This window comes from Haliotis cracherodii, unplaced genomic scaffold (assembly GCF_022045235.1).
Source record: "Haliotis cracherodii isolate W230 unplaced genomic scaffold, xgHalCrac1.p SCAF_9, whole genome shotgun sequence".
Lineage (NCBI taxonomy): Eukaryota > Metazoa > Mollusca > Gastropoda > Lepetellida > Haliotidae > Haliotis > Haliotis cracherodii.
Window position 1 is genome coordinate 59,892,642 of NW_027266343.1, and position 22,303 is coordinate 59,914,944.

General features: G+C 47.0%; 2 protein-coding genes across 4 annotated transcripts; both read left to right on the top strand.

Moving 5' to 3' along the window:
• Positions 1-393: 393 nt before the first annotated feature.
• Positions 394-19,797, top strand: LOC139452670 (alpha-(1,3)-fucosyltransferase C-like). 3 transcript variants are annotated; one of them, XM_071234214.1, is made up of 3 exons: positions 394-460; positions 16,086-17,296; positions 18,768-19,797. In XM_071234214.1, the coding sequence occupies exons 2-3, from the start codon at positions 16,175-16,177 to the stop codon at positions 18,825-18,827; spliced, it is 1,182 nt and encodes a 393-aa protein (XP_071090315.1). In that variant the 5' UTR covers positions 394-460; positions 16,086-16,174; the 3' UTR covers positions 18,828-19,797. The 3 variants fall into 3 exon arrangements, with proteins under 3 accessions (XP_071090315.1, XP_071090316.1, XP_071090314.1); XM_071234215.1 differs by lacking the exon at positions 394-460 and adding an exon at positions 754-827 and having other exon boundaries at positions 18,760-19,797; XM_071234213.1 differs by lacking the exon at positions 394-460 and adding an exon at positions 754-827.
• LOC139452020 (serine-rich adhesin for platelets-like) lies at positions 3,050-15,227 on the top strand. The gene is made up of 10 exons (XM_071233299.1): positions 3,050-3,085; positions 4,198-5,276; positions 5,415-5,924; positions 6,063-7,292; positions 7,395-7,820; positions 7,959-8,492; positions 9,075-9,908; positions 10,035-10,940; positions 11,788-13,526; positions 13,720-15,227. The coding sequence occupies exons 1-10, from the start codon at positions 3,050-3,052 to the stop codon at positions 15,225-15,227; spliced, it is 8,802 nt and encodes a 2,933-aa protein (XP_071089400.1).
• Positions 19,798-22,303: the final 2,506 nt, after the last annotated feature.

A 22,303-nucleotide genomic window follows, 5' to 3' on the forward strand; every position in this document is an offset into this window, starting at 1 on the left:
ATCACAAAAATTTAAGATACTCTGAAATATTTCTTTGCAAAAAACGTAAAGCAAGGATTCTCATGAATCATTTCCTTATCAGCAATTAGTATTTCATGACCCGTCATGTGCTTGTGGAAATTCCTACCAAAATACATACCACTATTTACTTGAATGATACTTTCAAGAAGTAAAGGACGCCCGTTTTTTTGATGACTTTAGTTAGTCTGTCATCGTATCTTTTGATTGGTATGGATGAGACCAAACGATGTGTGCTGGTATCATCACTAAGTGACGGACCCTGCTGCACTGTTGCAGTGAAAGTTTACTCAATGCACACGTGACATGTCCACATAAGCTCCGCCCACTCATGAATATTGTAGACTAAAGACCATTGTAGATTTAATGGCACAACACACGTCTTCGGAAAGGAGAATTCTAAGCTGTAAGAACTTATCACCGTTCCACATTGAATACAAAGGTAAAACTTTAACTCCAGGGACTTAATTTCACTGTGTATATGCATATGCAATTTATGGTCATATAAAGTCATACTTATGACACAAAGCGATGTTAGCGCTGCGATTATCATAAGTCTGTGTTAAAATGTGAGAACTTCGACAGATGTTGCTCAAATACCACAAGGACACAGCATGCGTTCCTGGGTCGCTACAACTGCCATACTTCTTCACCCATGCATGATCGTTGAGGGAAGTATTTATAGAATGAATTGATGTGGTCGAGCATATAAGGCGACTTCGTCCCACTAGATGTCGCTGTCTGGTTATCAACTCAACCCGTTGTTACCCGGCCCTGCAAATGCGACAGCTGTCTGCATTCTGTGTCAGGTAAGAATCTCCCACAACATGTCGCATTGCCGACATTGTTTCTGTTTCCCAGGGCGCTAATTAAACAGAGGTGATGTTTCACTTTCTTACGGCACTAATTACACGATGTTTCACATTGGCGACCAACTCGCGACCGTGCCATTCAGGGACAAGCCGAATGTAGACTCGTGCCCTTCTAAAGGCTTCCATCTAATATCGTGTCAACACGCGAACGACTTCAAACAAGAACGACAACTCTTATTCTACCCGCGTCTTACAGTATAATGTGTGTAGGCGTGACAGCAGCACTGGCTTATTCCTGTTGTGAAAGTATTCTCACTATACACATGTGAAACATAATGAGCTACAAAGGCTTGCCTAATTACAATTGTACAATATCCGTGGAGGAATATTCGGGATAGAATAGGTCTTCAGTAACCCATGCTTGCACCAAAAGGCGCATATGCTTGTCGTAAGAGGCGACTAACGGGTTCGGGTGGTCAGGCTCGCTGACTTGGTTGATCCATGTCATCGTATCACAATTGCGTAGATCAATGCTGATGATATCAATCACTGGTTTGTCTGGTCCATACTTGATTATTTACAGACCTCCGTCATATAGTTTGAGTATTGCTAAGTGCGGCGTTAAACAACAAACAAACAAATGCAATTGTACAAAAGAAAAAAGTGAAAACAGCTATATTAGTGAACTCCTTAAATCCTTAAATTATCTAATTATTGGAGGTAGAGGATATCAAAGTTTCAACTCGATCCAGCACTTTGATATTGTCATAAATTTCAAAGACACGAATTCCATATAACATATTTCGATAAATTAAGTGAATATCTACGCAATGATTAAATAATATATCACACACTCCAAGAAAAGTAACAGTACAGTAACTTGTACAGTGTCTCAGACAGTAACTTGTACAGTGTCTCGGACAGTAACTTGTACAGTGGCTCGGACAGTAACTTGGACAGTGTCTCGGACAGTAACTTGTACAGTGGCTCGCACAGTAACTTGGACAGTGGCTCGGACAGTAACTTGTACAGAGGCTCGGACAGTAACTTGGACAGTGGCTCAGACAGTAACTTGTACAGAGGCTCGGACAGTAACTTGGACAGTGTATCGGACAGTAACTTGGACAGAGGCTCGGACAGTAAGTTATACAGAGGCTCGGACAGTAACTTGGACAGAGGCTCGGACAGTAGCTTGTACAGTGTCTCGGACAGTAACTTGGACAGTTACTTGTACAGAGGCTCGGACAGTAACTTGGACAGAGGCTCGGACAGTAGCTTGTACAGTGGCTCTGACAGTAACTTGTACAGTGTCTCGGACAGTTACTTATACAGAGGCTCGGACAGTAACTTGGACAGTGGCTCGGACAGTAACTTGTACCGTGGCTCGGACAGTAACTTGTACAGTGTCTCGGACAGTTACTTGTACAGAGGCTCGGACAGTAACTTGGACAGAGGCTCGGACAGTAACTTGTACCGTGGCTCGGACAGTAACTTGGACAGAGGCTCGGACAGTAACTTGGACAGTGGCTCGGACAGTAACTTGGACAGAGGCTCGGACCGTAGCTTGTACCGTGGCTCGGACAGTAACTTGTACAGAGGCTCGGACAGTAACTTGGACAGAGGCTCGGACAGTAGCTTGTACAGTGTCTCGGACAGTAACTTCGACAGTGGCTCGGACAGTAACTTGTACAGTGTCTCGGACAGTAACTTGGACAGAGGCTCGGACAGTAGCTTGTACCGTGGCTCTGACAGTAACTTGGACAGAGGCTCGGACAGTAACTTGGACAGTGGCTCTGACAGTAACTTGGACAGTGGCTCGGACAGTAACTTGTACCGTGGCTCGGACAGTAACTTGTACAGTGGCTCTGACAGTAACTTGTACCGTGGCTCGGACAGTAACTTGGACAGAGGCTCGGACAGTAACTTGGACAGTGGCTCGGACAGTAACTTGGACAGAGGCTCGGACAGTAACTTCTACAGTGTCTCGGACAGTAACTTGGACAGAGGCTCGGACAGTAGCTTGTACCGTGGCTCGGACAGTAACTTGGACAGAGGCTCGGACAGTAACTTGGACAGTGGCTCTGACAGTAACTTGGACAGTGTCTCGGACAGTAACTTGTACCGTGGCTAGGACAGTAACTTGGACAGAGGCTCGGACAGTAGCTTGTACCGTGGCTCGGACAGTAACTTGGACAGTGTCTCGGACAGTAGCTTGTACCATGTCTCAGACAGTAACTTGGAAGGATGCTCGGACAGTAACTTGTACAGCGGCTCGGACAGTAACTTGCACAGAGGCTCTGACAGTAGCTTGTACAGTGGCTCTGACAGTAACTAGTACAGCGGCTCTGACAGTAACTTGTACAGTGGCTCGGACAGTAACTTGTACCGTGGCTCGGACAGTAACTTGGACAGTGGCTCGGACAGTAACTTGGACAGCGGCTATGACAGTAACTTGTACCGTGGCTCGGACAGTAACTTGGACAGTGGCCCGGACAGTAGCTTGTACAGTAGTTCGGACAGTAACTTGTACAGTGGCCCGGACAGTAACTTGTACAGTGGCTCTGACAGTTGCTTGTACTGTGGCTCTGACAGTTACTTGTACAGCGGCTCGGACAGTAACTTGTACAGTGGCTCTGACAGTAACTTGGACAGTGTCTCGGACAGTAACTTGGACAGAGGCTCGGCCAGTAACTTGGACAGTGGCTCTGATAGAAGCTTGTACAGTGGCTCGGACAGTAACTTGTACAGTGTCTCGGACAGTAGCTTGTAACGTGGCTCTGACAGTAACTTGGACAGAGGCTCGGACAGTAACTTGGACAGTGGCTCTGACAGTAACTTGGACAGTGGCTCGGACAGTAACTTGTACCGTGGCTCGGACAGTAACTTGTACAGTGGCTCTGACAGTAACTTGTACCGTGGCTCGGACAGTAACTTGGACAGAGGCTCGGACAGTAACTTGGACAGTGGCTCTGACAGTAACTTGGACAGAGGCTCGGACAGTAACTTCTACAGTGTCTCGGACAGTAACTTGGACAGAGGCTCGGACAGTAGCTTGTACCGTGGCTCGGACAGTAACTTGTACAGAGGCTCGGACAGTAACTTGGACAGTGGCTCTGACAGTAACTTGGACAGTGTCTCGGACAGTAACTTGTACCGTGGCTAGGACAGTAACTTGGACAGAGGCTCGGACAGTAGCTTGTACCGTGGCTCGGACAGTAACTTGGACAGTGTCTCGGACAGTAGCTTGTACCATGTCTCAGACAGTAACTTGGAAGGATGCTCGGACAGTAACTTGTACAGCGGCTCGGACAGTAACTTGCACAGAGGCTCTGACAGTAGCTTGTACAGTGGCTCTGACAGTAACTAGTACAGCGGCTCTGACAGTAACTTGTACAGTGGCTCGGACAGTAACTTGTACCGTGGCTCGGACAGTAACTTGGACAGTGGCTCGGACAGTAACTTGGACAGCGGCTCTAACAGTAACTTGTACCGTGGCTCTGACAGTAACTTGGACAGTGGCCCGGACAGTAGCTTGTACAGTAGTTCGGACAGTAACTTGTACAGTGGCTCTGACAGTTGCTTGTACTGTGGCTCTGACAGTTACTTGTACAGCGGCTCGGACAGTAACTTGTACAGTGGCTCTGACAGTAACTTGGACAGTGTCTCGGACAGTAACTTGGACAGAGGCTCTGACAGTAACTTGGACAGTGGCTCTGATAGAAGCTTGTACAGTGGCTCGGACAGTAATTTGTACCGTGGCTCGGACAGTAACTTGGACAGAGGCTCTGACAGTAACTTGAACACTGGCTTGGACAGTAACTTGGACAGTGTCTTGGATAGTAGCTCGAACACTGGCATGGACAGTAACTTGGACAGTGGCTCGGACAGTAGCTTGTACAGTGGCTCTGACAGTAACTTGTACCGTGGATTGGATAGTAGCATTAACACTGGCTCGGAGAGTAACTTGGACAGAGGCTCTGACAGTAACTTGAACACTGGCTTGGACAGTAACTTGTACAGTGTCTTGGATAGTAGCTCGAACACTGGCATGGACAGTAACTTGGACAGTGGCTCGGACAGTAGCTTGTACAGTGGCTCGGACAGTAACTTGTACCGTGGATCGGATAGTAGCATTAACACTGGCTCGGAGAGTAACTTGGACAGTGGCTCTGACAGTAGCTTGTACCGTGGCTCTGACAGTAGCTTGTACCGTGGCTCGGACAGTAACTTGGACAGTGTCTCGGACAGTAGCTTGTACCATGTCTCAGACAGTAACTTGGAAGGATGCTGGGACAGTAACTTGTACAGCAGCTCGGACAGTAATTTGTACAGCGGCTTGGACAGTAACTTGGACAGAGGCTCGGACAGTAACTTGTACAGCGGCTTGGACAGTAACTTGGACAGAGGCTCTGACAGTAGCTTGTACCGTGGCTCGGACAGTAACTAGTACAGCGGCTCTGACAGTAACTTGGACAGTGGCCCGGACAGTAGCTTGTACAGTAGCTCGGACAGTAACTTGAACAGTGGCCCGGACAGTAACTTGTACAGTGGCTCTGACAGTTGCTTGTACTGTGGCTCTGACAGTTACTTGTACAGCGGCTCGGACAGTAACTTGTACCGTGGCTCTGACAGTAACTTGGACAGTGGCTCGGACAGTAACTTGGACAGTGGCTCTGATAGAAGGTTGTACAGTGGCTTGGACAGTAATTTGTACCGTGGCTCGGACAGTAACTTGGACAGTGGCTCTAACAGTAACTTGAACACTGGCTTGGACAGTAACTTGGACAGTGTCTTGGATAGTAGCTCGAAAACTGGCTTGGACAGTAACTTGGACAGTGGCTCGGACAGTAGCTTGTACAGTGGCTCGGACAGTAACTTGGACAGTGGATCGGATAGTAGCATTAACACTGGCTCGGAGAGTAACTTGGACAGTGGCTTGAACAGTAGCTTGTACCGCGGCTCTGACAGTAACTTGTACCGCGGCTCTGACAGTAACTTGGACAGTGGCTCGGACAGTACCTTGTTCAGTGGCTCGGATAGTAACTTGGACAGTGGCTCGGATAGTAACTTGGACAGTGGCTCGGACAGTAACTTGTACCGTGGCTCGGACAGTAACTTGGACAGTGTCTCGGACAGTAACTTGGACAGAGGCTCGGACAGTAACTTGGACAGTGGCTCGGACAGTAACTTGTACAGAGGCTAGGACAGTAACTTGGACAGTGTCTCGGACAGTAACTTGGACAGTGGCTCGGATAGTAACTTGGACAGAGGCTCGGACGGTAACTTGTACCGTGGCTCGGACAGTAACTTGGACAGTGTCTCGGACAGTAACTTGTACAGTGGCTCGGACAGTAACTTGGACAGTGGCTCGGACATTAACTTGTACAGAGGCTCAGAGAGTAACTTGGACAGTGTCTCGGACAGTAACTTGGACAGAGGCTCGGACAGTAGCTTGTACAGTGTCTCGGACAGTAACTTGGACAGAGGCTCGGACAGTTACTTGTACAGTGTCTCGGACAGTAACTTGGACAGCGTCTCGGACAGTTACTTGTACAGTGTCTCGGACAGTAACTTGGACAGCGTCTCGGACAGTTACTTGTACAGATGCTCGGACAGTAACTTGGACAGAGGCTCGGACAGTAGGTTGTACAGTGGCTCTGACAGTAACTTGTACAGTGTCTCGGACAGTTACTTGTACAGAGGCTCTGACAGTAACTTGGACAGAGGCTCGGACAGTAACTTGGACAGTGGCTCTGACCTTAGCTTGTACAATGTCTCGGACAGTAACTTGGACAGTGTCTCGGACAGTTACTTGTACAGAGGCTCGGACAGTAACTTGGACAGAGGCTCGGACAGTAGCTTGTACAGTGGCTCTGAAAGTAACTTGTACACTGTTTCGGACAGTTACTTGTACAGAGGCTCGGACAGTAACTTGGACAGTGGCTCGGACAGTAACTTGTACAGAGGCTCGGACAGTAACTTGGACAGTGTCTCGGACAGTAACTTGGACAGAGGCTCGGAGAGTAACTTGTACCGTGGCTCGGACAGTAACTTGGACAGAGGCTCGGACAGTAACTTGGACAGTGGCTCGGACAGTAACTTGGACAGAGGCTCGGACAGTAGCTTGTACCGTGGCTCGGACAGTAACTTGTTCCGTGGATCGGATAGTAGCTTGTTCCGCGGCTCTGACAGTAACTTGTACAGTGGCTTGAACAGTAGCTTGTTCCGCGGCTCTGACAGTAACTTGTACAGTGGCTCTGACAGTAACTTGTACAGTGGCTCTGACAGTAACTTGGACAGTGGCTCTGACAGTAGCTTGTACCGTGGCTCGGACAGTAACTTGGACAGAGGCTCGGACAGTAACTTGGACAGTGTCTCTGATAGTAACTTGTTCAGTGGCTCGGATAGTAACTTGGACAGTGGCTCGGATAGTAACTTGGACAGTGGCTCGGACAGTAACTTGTACCGTGGCTCGGACAGTAACTTGGACAGTGTCTCGGACAGTAACTTGTACCGTGGCTCGGACAGTAACTTGGACAGTGGCTCGGACAGTAACTTGTACAGAGGCTCGGACAGTAACTTGGACAGTGTCTCGGACAGTAACTTGGACAGTGGCTCGGACAGTAGCTTGTACAGTGGCTCGGACAGTAACTTGTACCGTGGATCGGATAGTAGCATTAACACTGGCTCGGAGAGTAACTTGGACAGTGGCTCTGACAGTAGCTTGTACCGTGGCACTGACAGTAGCTTGTACCGTGGCTCGGACAGTAACTTGGACAGTGTCTCGGACAGTAGCTTGTACCATGTCTCAGACAGTAACTTGGAAGGATGCTCGGACAGTAACTTGTACAGCAGCTCGGACAGTAATTTGTACAGCGGCTTGGACAGTAACTTGGACAAAGGCTCGGACAGTAACTTGTACAGCGGCTTGGACAGTAACTTGGACAGAGGCTCTGACAGTAGCTTGTACAATGGCTCTGACAGTAACTAGTACAGCGGCTCTGACAGTAGCTTGTACAGTAGCTCTGACAGTAGCTTGTACAGTAGCTCGGACAGTAACTTGAACAGTGGCCCGGACAGTAACTTGTACAGTGGCTCTGACAGTTGCTTGTACTGTGGCTCTGACAGTTACTTGTACAGCGGCTCGGACAGTAACTTGTACCGTGGCTCTGACAGTAACTTGGACAGTGGCTCGGACAGTAACTTGGACAGTGTTTCGGACAGTTACTTGTACAGAGGCTCGGACAGTAACTTGGACAGAGGCTCGGACAGTAACTTGGACAGTGGCTCTGACCTTAGCTTGTACAATGTCTCGGACAGTAACTTGTACAGTGTCTCGGACAGTTACTTGTACAGAGGCTCGGACAGTAACTTGGACAGAGGCTCGGACAGTAGCTTGTACAGTGGCTCTGAAAGTAACTTGTACACTGTTTCGGACAGTTACTTGTACAGAGGCTCGGACAGTAACTTGGACAGTGGCTCGGACAGTAACTTGTACAGAGGCTCGGACAGTAACTTGGACAGTGTCTCGGACAGTAACTTGGACAGAGGCTCGGAGAGTAGCTTGTACAGTGTCTCGGACAGTAACTTGGACAGTTGCCCGGACAGTAGCTTGTACAGTGTCTCGGACAGTAACTTGGACAGAGGCTCGGACAGTAACTTGTACCGTGGCTCGGACAGTAACTTGGACAGAGGCTCGGACAGTAACTTGGACAGTGGCTCGGACAGTAACTTGGACAGAGGCTCGGACAGTAGCTTGTACCGTGGCTCGGACAGTAACTTGTTCCGTGGATCGGATAGTAGCATTAACACTGGCTCGGAGAGTAACTTGGACAGTGGCTTGAACAGTAGCTTCTTCCGCGGCTCTGACAGTAACTTGTACAGTGGCTCTGACAGTAACTTGTACAGTGGCTCTGACAGTAACTTGGACAGTGGCTCTGACAGTAGCTTGTACCGTGGCTCGGACAGTAACTTGGACAGAGGCTTGGACAGTAACTTGGACAGTGTCTCTGATAGTAACTTGTTCAGTGGCTCGGATAGTAACTTGGATAGTGGCTCGGATAGTAACTTGGACAGTGGCTCGGACAGTAACTTGTACCGTGGCTCGGACAGTAACTTGGACAGTGTCTCGGACAGTAACTTGTACCGTGGCTCGGACAGTAACTTGGACAGTGGCTCGGACAGTAACTTGTACAGAGGCTCGGACAGTAACTTGGACAGTGTCTCGGACAGTAACTTGGACAGTGGCTCGGATAGTAACTTGGACAGTGGCTCGGACAGTAACTTGTACCGTGGCTCGGACAGTAACTTGTACAGAGGCTCGGAGAGTAACTTGGACAGTGGCTCGGACAGTAACTTGTACAGAGGCTCGGACAGTAACTTGGACAGTGTATCGGACAGTAACTTGGACAGAGGCTCGGACAGTAGCTTGTACAGTGTCTCGGACAGTAACTTGGACAGAGGCTCGGACAGTAGGTTGTACAGTGGCTCTGACAGTAACTTGTACAGTGTCTCGGACAGTAACTTGGACATTGTCTCGGACAGTTACTTGTACAGATGCTCGGACAGTAACTTGGACAGAGGTTCGGACAGTAGGTTGTACAGTGGCTCTGACAGTAGCTTGTACAGTGTCTCGGACAGTTACTTGTACAGAGGCTCTGACAGTAACTTGGACAGAGGCTCGGACAGTAACTTGTACAGAGGCTCGGACAGTAACTTGTACAGAGAATCGGACAGTAACTTGGACAGTGGCTCTGACCTTAGCTTGTACAGTGTCTCGGACAGTAACTTGGACAGTGTCTCGGACAGTTATTTGTACAGAGGCTCGGACAGTAACTTGGACAGAGGCTCGGACAGTAGCTTGTACATTGGCTCTGACAGTAACTTGTACAGTGTTTCGGACAGTTATTTGTACAGAGGCTCGGACAGTAACTTGGACAGTGGCTCGGACAGTAACTTGTACAGAACCTCGGACAGTAACTTGGACAGTGTCTCGGACAGTAACTTGGACAGAGGCTCGGACAGTAGCTTGTACAGTGTCTCGGACAGTAACTTGGACAGTTGCCCGGACAGTAACTTGTACAGTGTCTCGGACAGTAACTTGGACAGAGGCTCGGACAGTAACTTGTACCGTGGCTCGGACAGTAACTTGGACAGAGGCTCGGACAGTAACTTGGACAGTGGCTCGGACAGTAACTTGGACAGAGGCTCGGACAGTAGCTTGTACCGTGGCTCGGACAGTAACTTGTACCGTGGATCGGATAGTAGCATTAACACTGGCTCGGAGAGTAACTTGGACAGTGGCTTGAACAGTAGCTTGTACCGCGGCTCTGACAGTAACTTGTACAGTGGCTCTGACAGTAACTTGTACAGTGGCTCTGACAGTAACTTGGACAGTGGCTCTGACAGTAGCTTGTACCGTGGCTCGGACAGTAACTTGGACAGAGGCTCGGACAGTAACTTGGACAGTGTCTCTGACAGTAACTTGGACAGTGGATCGGATAGTAGCATTAACACTGGCTCGGAGAGTAACTTGGACAGTGGCTTGAACAGTAGCTTGTACCGCGGCTCTGACAGTAACTTGGACAGTGGCTCTGACAGTAACTTGTACAGTGGCTCTGACAGTAACTTGGACAGTGGCTCTGACAGTAGCTTGTACCGTGGCTCGGACAGTAACTTGGACAGAGGCTCGGACAGTAACTTGGACAGTGTCTCTGACAGTACCTTGTTCAGTGGCTCGGATAGTAACTTGGACAGTGGCTCGGATAGTAACTTGGACAGTGGCTCGGACAGTAACTTGTACCGTGGCTCGGACAGTAACTTGTACAGTGGCTCTGACAGTAACTTGTACATTGGCTCGGATAGTAACATTTACAGTGGCTCTGACAGTAACTTGGACAGTGGCTCGGACAGTTACTTGTACAGTGGGTCTGACAGTGACTTGTACAGTGGCTCGTATAGTAACTTGGAATGTGGCTCTGACAGTAGCTTGTACAGTGGCTCGGACAGTAACTTGTACAGTGGCTCGGACAGTAACTTGGAATGTGGCTCTGACAGTAGCTTGTACAGTGGCTCGGACAGTAACTTGTACAGTGGCTCGGACAGTAACTAGTACAGTGGCTCGGATAGTAACTTGGAAAGTAGCTCGGACAGTAACTTGTACAGCTGCTCTGACAGTAAGTTGTACAGTGGCTCTGACAGTAACTTGGACAGTGGCACGGACAGTAGCTTGTACAGTGGGCTCTGACAGTTACTTGTACAGCGGCTCTGACAGTATCTTGTACAGTGGCTCGGACGTTAGCTTGTACTGTGGCTCGGACAGTATCTTGTACGGTGGCTCGGACAGTATCTTGTACAGTGGCTCTGACAGTAGCTTGTACAGTGGCTCTGACAGTAACTTGTACAGTGGCTCGGACAGAAACTTGGACAGAGGCTCTGACAGTAACTTGTACATTGGCTCGGATAGTAACATTTACAGTGGCTCTGACAGTAACTTGGACAGTCGCTCGGGGAGTTACTTGTACAGTGGCTCGGACAGTAACTTGGACAGTGGCTCTGACAGTAGCTTGTACCGTGGCTCGGACAGTAACTTGGACAGAGGCTTGGACAGTAACTTGGACAGTGTCTCTGATAGTAACTTGTTCAGTGGCTCGGATAGTAACTTGGACAGTGGCTCGGATAGTAACTTGGACAGTGGCTCGGACAGTAACTTGTACCGTGGCTCGGACAGTAACTTGGACAGTGTCTCGGACAGTAACTTGTACCGTGGCTCGGACAGTAACTTGGACAGTGGCTCGGACAGTAACTTGTACAGAGGCTCGGACAGTAACTTGGACAGTGTCTCGGACAGTAACTTGGACAGTGGCTCGGATAGTAACTTGGACAGTGGCTCGGACAGTAACTTGTACCGTGGCTAGGACAGTAACTTGGACAGTGTCTCGGACAGTAACTTGTACAGTGGCTCGGACAGTAACTTGGACAGTGGTTCGGACAGTAACTTGTACAGAGGCTCGGAAAGTAACTTGGACAGTGGCTCGGACAGTAACTTGTACAGAGGCTCGGAGAGTAACTTGGACAGTGTCTCGGACAGTAACTTGGACAGAGGCTCGGACAGTAGCTTGTACAGTGTCTCGGACAGTAACTTGGACAGAGGCTCGGACAGTAGGCTGTACAGTGGCTCTGACAGTAACTTGTACAGTGTCTCGGACAGTAACTTGGACAGTGTCTCGGACAGTTACTTGTACAGATGCTCGGACAGTAGCTTGGACAGAGGCTCGGACAGTAGGTTGTACAGTGGCTCTGACAGTAACTTTAACAGTGTCTCGGACAGTTACTTGTACAGAGGCTCGGACAGTAACTTGGACAGAGGCTCTGACAGTAACTTGTACAGAGGCTCGGACAGTAACTTGTACAGAGAATCGGACAGTAACTTGGACAGTGGCTCTGACCTTAGCTTGTACAGTGTCTCGGACAGTAACTTGGACAGTGTCTCGGACAGTTACTTGTACAGAGGCTCGGACAGTAACTTGGACAGAGGCTCGGACAGTAGCTTGTACATTGGCTCTGACAGTAACTTGTACAGTGTTTCGGACAGTTATTTGTACAGAGGCTCGGACAGTAACTTGGACAGTGGCTCGGACAGTAACTTGTACAGAGCCTCGGACAGTAACTTGGACAGTGTCTCGGACAGTAACTTGGACAGAGGCTTGGACAGTAGCTTGTACAGTGTCTCGGACAGTAACTTGGACAGTTGCCCGGACAGTAACTTGTACAGTGTCTCGGACAGTAACTTGGACAGAGGCTCGGACAGTAACTTGTACCGTGGCTCGGACAGTAACTTGGACAGAGGCTCGGATAGTAACTTGGACAGTGGCTCGGACAGTAACTTGGACAGAGGCTCGGACAGTAGCTTGTACCGTGGCTCGGACAGTAACTTGTACCGTGGATCGGATAGTAGCATTAACACTGGCTCGGAGAGTAACTTGGACAGTGGCTTGAACAGTAGCTTGTACCGCGGCTCTGACAGTAACTTGTACAGTGGCTCTGACAGTAACTTGTACAGTGGCTCTGACAGTAACTTGGACAGTGGCTCTGACAGTAGCTTGTACCGTGGCTCGGACAGTAACTTGGACAGAGGCTCGGACAGTAACTTGGACAGTGTCTCTGACAGTAACTTGGACAGTGGATCGGATAGGAGCATTAACACTGGCTCGGAGAATAACTTGGACAGTGGCTTGAACAGTAGCTTGTACCGCGGCTCTGACAGTAACTTGGACAGTGGCTCTGACAGTAACTTGTACAGTGGCTCTGACAGTAACTTGGACAGTGGCTCTGACAGTAGCTTGTACCGTGGCTCGGACAGTAACTTGGACAGAGGCTCGGACAGTAACTTGGGCAGTGTCTCTGACAGTACCTTGTTCAGTGGCTCGGATAGTAACTTGGACAGTGGCTCGGATAGTAACTTGGACAGTGGCTCGGACAGTAACTTGTACCGTGGCTCGGACAGTAACTTGGACAGTGGCTCTGACAGTAACTTGTACATTGGCTCGGATAGTAACATTTACAGCGGCTCTGACAGTAACTTGGACAGTGGCTCGGACAGTTACTTGTACAGTGGGTCTGACAGTAGCTTGTACAGTGGCTCTGACAGTAACTTGGACAGTGGCTCTGACAGTAACTTGTACAGTGGGTCTGACAGTAACTTGTACAGTGGCTCGTATAGTAACTTGGAATGTGGCTCTGACAGTAGCTTGTACAGTGGCTCGGACAGTAGCTTGTACAGTGGCTCGGACAGTAACTAGTACAGTGGCTCGGATAGTAACTTGGAAAGTAGCTCGGACAGTAACTTGTACAGCTGCTCTGACAGTAAGTTGTACAGTGGCTCTGACAGTAACTTGGACAGTGGCACGGACAGTAGCTTGTACAGTGGGCTCTGACAGTTACTTGTACAGCGGCTCTGACAGTATCTTGTACAGTGGCTCGGACGTTAGCTTGTACTGTGGCTCGGACAGTATCTTGTACGGTGGCTCGGACAGTATCTTTTACAGTGGCTCTGACAGTAGCTTGTACAGTGGCTCTGACAGTAACTTGTACAGTGGCTCGGACAGAAACTTGGACAGAGGCTCTGACAGTAACTTGTTCATTGGCTCGGATAGTAACATTTACAGTGGCTCTGACAGTAACTTGGACAGTCGCTCGGGGAGTTACTTGTACAGTGGCTCGGACAGTAACTTGAACAGTGGCTCGGACAGTAACTTGTACAGTGGCTCTGACAGTAACTTGGACAGTGGCCCGGATAGTAGCTTGTACAGTAGCTCGGACAGTAACTTGTACAGTGGCCCGGACAGTAACTTGTACAGTGGCTCTGACAGTTGCTTGTACTGTGTCTCTGACAGTTACTTGTACAGCGGCTCGGACAGTAACTTGTACAGTGGCTCTGACAGTAACTTGGACAGTGTATCGGACAGTAACTTGTACCATGGCTCGGACAGTAACTTGGACAGTGGCTCTGATAGAAGCTTGTACAGTGTCTCGGACAGTAATTTGTACCGTGGCTCGGACAGTAACTTGGACAGTGGCTCTGACAGTAACTTGAACACTGGCTTGGACAGTAACTTTGACAGTGTCTTGGATAGTAGCTCGAACACTGTCTTGGACAGTGGCTCGGACAGTAGCTTGTACAGTGGCTCGGACAGTAACTTGTACCGTGGATCGGATAGTAGCATTAACACTGGCTCGGAGAATAACTTGGACAGTGGCTCTGACAGTAACTTGGACAGTGGCCCGGACAGTAGCTTGTACATTAGCTCGGACAGTATCTTGTACGGTGGTTCGGACAGTATCTTGTACAGTGGCTCGGACAGTAGCTTGTACAGTGTCTCGGACAGTAACTTGTACAGTGGCTCGGACAGTAACTTGTACAGTGGCTCGGACAGTAACTTGTACAGCGGCTCGGACAGTAACTTGTACAATTGCTCTGACAGTAACTTGGACAGTGGCTCGGACAGTAACTTGGACAGTGGCTCGGACAGTAGCTTGTACAGTGGCTCGGACAGTAACTTGTACCGTTGCTCGGACAGTAACTTGGACAGTGGCTCTGACAGTAACTTGTACAGTGGCTCTGACAGTAGCTTGTACAGTGGCTCGGACAGTAATTTGTACCTTTGCTCGGACAGTAACTTGTACCGTTGCTCGGACAGTAACTTGTACAGTGGCTCGGACAGTAACTTGTACAGTGGCTCTGATAGTAGCTTGTACAGTGGCTCGGACAGTAACTTGTACCGTTGCTCTGACAGTAACTTGGACAGTGGCTCTGACAGTAGCTTGTACAGTGGCTCTGATAGTAGCTTGTACAGAGGCTCTGACAGTAACTTGTACAGTGGCTCTGACAGTAGCTAGTACAGTGGCTCTGACAGTAACATGTATCGTGGCTCTGACAGTAACTTGGACAGTGGCTCGGAGAGTAACTTGTAACGTGGCTCGCACAGTAACTTGTACAGAGGCTCTGACAGTATCTTGGACAGTGGCTCAGACAGTAACTTGTACCGTGGCTCGGACAGTAACTTGTAATGTCGCTCGGACAGTAACTTGGACAGTGGCTCGGACAGGAGCTTGTACAGTGGCTCAGACAGTAACTTGGACAGTGGCTCGGACAGTAGCTTGTACAGTGGCTCTGACAGTAGCTTGGTCAGTGTCTCGGACAGTAACTTGTAAAATAGCTCTGACAGTAGCTTGGACATAGGTTCGGACAGTAACTTGTACAGACGCTCCGACAGTAATTTGGACAGTGGCTCGGACAGGTTGAAAAGCGAAATGTTCTCTATTCCCATAACACAATTTTCTGAGAATCTTACACTCTCTTAGAAACATGTCTTACTTCTTTCTAATCTTAAAACTCTCTGCAATACTTGGTATTGCCCCGTGGGAACAGTAGTCCAGTTCTACCATGGCGTGTCAGCTTAATGTGGGAGGAAAGCCCAAAGCTAAAGTTCGTAGATGTTTACTACTTCCGTGAAAGCCACGGACTTGGGTATGGCGCTGTCAAACCATGATGTATAATCAGGGCGAATCCAAGATTCGAACCCACATCAAGGAGAGCGGCATGCAGATTCATGTAGACGCTACAGTATTTCTGGATACCCTGTACGCATTTAGGTGCAGGTAAAGTGTAAAGCGTTTATTGCTGGAACGGAGTGAAGAAATGCCCTATATTCAAGCTTTGTCTCAGTATAGGAGGTAATGTTTTATCTATTTCAGACGATGCTGAAGGAATACCATTGAATGACAGTCCTCATAATCTCAGCTGACGCCATAGTATTAATCGTCGTCTCCATAGTCTCCGAAACATGATGCCAACACGACTGTTTGCAAAATGCAAATTTACACTCAAACATATTTTCATGTATATGATTGTATTTTGTGTAACGTTTATTATATATTGCATAACAAACACAACGGTATTAAACGTCAGGAAGCCCTTACTTAAATTTCATCCACGAGAATTTTCAAACTCCTCCCACAAAACCATACTCCTTTGGACGTCTTTTTTCGGGTCGTCGAGTTGGAATGTGAACTTTAAATTACCTAAATGTAAAAGATATTCCCCAAAAACATGTGAATTGACTTCAGATCGATCTCGTCTTGAGACAAGCGAAGCTGTTCTGTTTCATTTAGGCAACATAGTCACAATCCCTTCGGAAAGACGAACGCAACAAATCTGGGTACTTTTTAATATGGAGCCACTTCCAAAAATTCGCCGAGATCTTAAGCAGTACAATGGTGTTTTCAACTGGACCAGCTGGTACCGGAGACAGTCAACAGTGCCTATGTATTATGGATGGGTTGAAACGAAACTTGACAAAAGTGGGGCAGTACTCAAAGACATATTCGCGGAGAAAACCAAAATGGCATTCTGGGCAGCGAGCAATTGCGAAGACGATGCCCACCGATATAGAACTGTGAAAGAGTTGCAGGGATATATAGACGTAGACACGTACGGGGAATGTGGTGATATACAATGTAGCAGATGGGACAAAACGTGCAATGAAAAGTTAAAAAAATATAAATTTGTCCTTTCTTTTGAGAACTGTCACTGTAAGGATTATGTGACTGAGAAATACTGGCTGGCGTTGCAGAGAGAACAAATCCCCATTGTTCATGGTGGAGCTGATTACAAAGCGTTGGTTCCCCCACGATCTTTCATTAATGTCAGAGACTTCCCCAGCATCTCAGCACTAGCGACATATATCATTACAGTAGCTCAGAACAGGACTTTATATAACAGCTATTTTGATTGGATGAGATACTATCACCTCCCACCATGCCTGGAAACCATGAACTGTTTTGACTTAGAGAATTATTTTTGTTCGCTGTGCGGAGCTCTGCACGACCGGGGTATACCTGGCCAAACGTATACCAATCTGTATAAGTGGGCGACGGATGACCTCCCGCAGTGCAAAGAATATACGGTAAGTGGTATTCAAGTCAAACGTCGATGCACTTTGGATAGTAATATTCGCATCTCTGTCAAAGGAACAGGGTTCCAAAAATGGAAACGATATTTGCACGATACTTTACTATCTGGGGAATAACGTAAAATCACAGTGACGACACCCGGTTTTTGGTAAACGGCTGAGACAGTCCAGACATATCAAAAGATAAAGTCCGTTTAGATATTGCCACTGATCCCCGGTACCTCTTGCGAGTCTCCCTGTAGGAATCACTATCGAATTGTAATGACACCAGGTGTTCGCGAAAAGGTAGACGTATCCTGATCCACCGGCGTAAGCCGTCAATTTTTCACCTGCTAAAACACGGGAACACATGGTCATCATGAACATCGTTTTTGTCAATGTTGCGTCCAATTTGAAAATGTCCCCCACCTGTCTACCAAAACCATGTCCATATTCATAAGAAATCTCTGCTAACAACAGAGTTAACGTTGATTATACGTTTCCAACTATATCTTGATCATGTGTTTATCTGCGTGAATCTGTGGCTGGGTAATTTTGTGTAAAATAAAATTGGTTCAATGAAGACTGGCGTAGGAAATGGATCTGCAACAACATGGCCCCTATCATGTTTGAAATGTAAATATGTGACGAAAAATGCAAGATAGCATGTCTGTCATACCCATCAGTGGTTGTTTATTATGCTTAAAAAAACATTTAAAAGTTTTAAATAAAAGTATATATTAAAAAAAATATAAAAATGTAGCAGTTCAGCGCCAGTTCAGTTAATTTTTTAGATGTAGTATTGCTAACTTGAGATATTTTCAAATGAAAATCAAACGCTTGATGAAATCAACTGAGAGGTGAGGTTTCTTTCGGATTATGGGGCACGGGTGGCCCAGTCGTCTAAGGCGATTCGCTGTGCAGGCCAGAAACCTATGATTGTGAGTTCGAATCCCGATTCGCTCCGATTATGTTTCTAGGTTTGTCAGCACCATACCCGTGCTCGTGGGTTTCACCGAAGTGGTAAATGTTTGAGACTTGCATCACTTGGGGCTTTCCTCCCACATTAAGCTGACACGCCGTGATATAACTGGAATAATGTTAACAGCGGCGTTAAACACAACTCACTCACTCACTCACTCAAGCTGATATGCCGTTATATAAACTGGAATTCTGTTCAAAGCGGCACCTCAGTCACTCATTACTCAACCACAGAGTCACTGAATGTCTACAGTCAATTAGACATATACAGATTACAATGGACACATCATAAACATGACATAATATTTGTGTCAGGGATTAATGGGGGTTCAATATTGCACAATTGATCTTTGACATATGATTCGTTAATTCCGATATTTCATAATCTGCACGACGTTAAATCCTGATTAACAGTGTGCCACTTTTTAAGAAATGTTCAAGTAATACAGATTCAACTTACTACTCTGCTCTGACTAAATCAATGAATTTGTGTTCAGCGTTTCAGATCTTGGTGGAACAGTTTATCGAGGATCCTCTTCAAGATCGGTCTCTGAGTGAGGATTGAGTATGGTTTTACACCGCCAATCTATTCGAAGTCCATGAGATACTATCAGTCACGTGACAGTGAGTGAGAGTGAGTGGCATTCACATGTTGACGAATCATGTTTTCCTCATACGTAATACATTTCTAATTCCAGGTCTTATTTTCAAACTAATCGCGAATATGAAGTTTATGAGCTGGCCTCCTGCTCATGAGTGAGTGAGTCAGTGAGTTGAGTTTTCTCGCCGCCTTAAACAGTATTCCAGTTATGTCACGGCGTGACCTGCTCATGACTGAGTTGAGATGGGTCAATAGGAGTATTTGGTGCAAAATGTAGGGTGTTTTTCTAACAATTTAAACTGAAATAGGGGACACATAAAAGATAGTTCTGATTTGGAGGAGATGATGAGGCCATACAAACTACGAGTAATGAATCAACTCTCAGGAAATTCAAATAAGAAGTGAGTGATGTTTAATACCAGTAGTCTATAGGTATTAGATAGTTCCTAATTGGAAGTGGGTGAATTTGGAGAATAGACTTTCTGTAACAAGAAATAATGTTGCATATAAATACAACTGAAACGTCTATGATATCAGATAGAATCATGACATGTATCAAGAACAATCGCACAAGTATGAAGCTCTGCTTTGAAGGCTACATGTACACCAAGCACTATACCAGAACGACCAGACCGGTGGGAACGTTCAAGCAGAGTGACACCGTCATGTATAGGTGCCCTCGCGACTGACGTTAACTATAGTGATGTTGGATCTACATCCCCCTACCCTCACGACAGACATGACCACAGGCCTGTCTTCAACATCGACACTCGGCAAACCAGGACAGGTTCTTGTAGATGCCCTTAAGACACGTGATCAGCAGAAGCGAAGAGAACTCGAGAACAATTCCTTGATTCCATGGCAAAGAAGATGTTTGAACAATGTTTGATTATACTTTTACTACATAAAACATACATATGGATTAGATAACAACTCAAAGGCTTATTTAAAATATCAAAGTATTTTTCATTATTACCTTATAGTAATAAATACCTTTCTATAGTTCTTGTGCGTTAACTCGTGCCGTAGAAATGAAGTATTGATATAGATGGGAGTTCGGCAGGATATGTACGGGGTAGAATCACAATATTAGGCTCATGGAGAAATATGCAGGAAAACAAATCCAATTAAAAACATAATGTGGATGAAAGTAATACATGGTAAGGTATATATGTGTATAGATGTACAGGAAGACCAGCGACAGGCTACGGTTGTCAGTCTTTATTACTTTCTCTTATTGATAGACAGACTGTGGGTGACACTTGGGTGTAGATTTAGCCACGTCATCGAGAGGAATATACCGCTGCTTTAGATTTGTTGTTTATTTCTAAGTTCTGTGAGATGTAATCGTTGACGTGCTCTAATTGTTGTGAAGTGCAATGGCTGACGTGCAAGTAGTTTTAGTATTTTAGAAAAAGCCAGTCAAGGAACACAAGGAACACAAGGAACACAACACATGCAGTGACACAACAACACAACCTATCACCTCTTGTACCCGTAATAATCGTGACAAAGATCTAAAAATATCTGTTTAGACTAACGCTTAAAGATGATACTATTAGAGGTGAAACTATACACAATCATAATTCTTACAACCTGAAATGACAACAACCTAAATACTTGGTACTTCATACCTGCCACACACAGAATACTTGAGTTGACCAAGTGAAAAGTGAACATTCTGTCTTAGAATACCTCAAGTAGGTAGGGGGGATATGAATGTAACAACGGGGATAATAAATTGCAAATCTGGGCCTTGGAATCGTTTGTGTTTACTAAAGATAGATGCTTGTGGTTGTATTAATACGCGGGTGTGTCCGGATACCACATGACCTAGCAAATGCTGGGAAGATAATAAGGATGTAAAGGCGATCTATATGGGGAACATAACTGATAGTAGTCATGATGAAAATAGTGACAGACATGGCCACATATCTGATGCTAACCAGCGTAATTGACAATAAGAAAACAGACAGTGATGACAGTGGGACGACCCTTGCTAAGACAGGTGAGAGGTAAAGGAAAGAGTGAAATGCCATTTCTGATGAGGATAGTCTCCCTCTCATGTAATGTATCTTGACGTATGAAGAGCGAGCTACGAAACACCTTTTCGGAAAGCAATGCTGACATATTAACAAAAAGCAAAAGAAGAGGGCATGAGAGGGACAGACCTGGAGACATGGACACAGACATGACAGATAAAAGGACAGACCTGAAGACACAGACACAGACATGACGTATAAAGGGACAGACCTATTGACACGGATATAGGGACAGACCTGAAGACACGGGCACAGACCTGACAGACCTGAAGACACGGACACAGACATGACGGTTATAGGGACAGACCTGAAGACATAGACACAGACATGACGGATATAGGGACAGACCTGAAGACACAGACACAGACATGACGGATATAGGGACAGACCTGAAGACATGGACACAAACATGGCGGATATAGGGAGAGACCTGAAGACACAGACACAGACATGACGGATATAGGGAGAGACCTGAAGACACAGACACAGACATGACGGATATAGGGAGAGACCTGAAGACACGGACACAGACATGACGGATATAGGGAGAGACCTGAAGACACAGACATAGACATGACGGATATAGGGACAGACCTGAAGACATGGACACAAACATGGCGGATATAGGGACAGACCTGAAGAAACGTATATAGGGACAGACCTGAAGACACGGAAACAGACATGACGGATATAGGGACAGACCTGAAGACACGGAAACAGACATGACGGATATAGGGACAGACCTGAAGACACGGGCACAGACATAACGGATATAGGTACATACCTGAAGACACGGACACAGACATGACAAATATGCACATGTAGGGACAGATCTGAAGACATGGACACAGACATGACGGATATAGTGACAGACCTGAAGACATGGACACAGACATGACGGATATAGGGACAGACCTGAAGACACGGACACAGACATGGCGGATATAGGGACAGACCTGAAGACACGGACACAGACATGGCGGATATAGGAACAGATCTGGAGATACGGACACAGACATGGCGGATATAGGGACAGACCTGAAGACACGGACACAGACATGACGGATATAGGGACAGACCTGAAGACACGGACACAGACATGGTGGATATAGGGACAGACCTGAAGACACGGACACAGACATGGTGGATATAGGGACAGACCTGAAGACACGGACACAGACATGGCGGATATAGGAACAGATCTGGAGATACGGACACAGACATGGCGGATATAGGGACAGACCTGAAGACATGAACACAGACATGGCGGATATTGGGACAGACCTGAAGACATGAACACAGACATGGCAGATATAGGGACAGACCTGAAGAGACGGACACAGACTTGACGGATATAGGGATAGACCTGTAGACACGGATATTGGTACAGACCTGAAG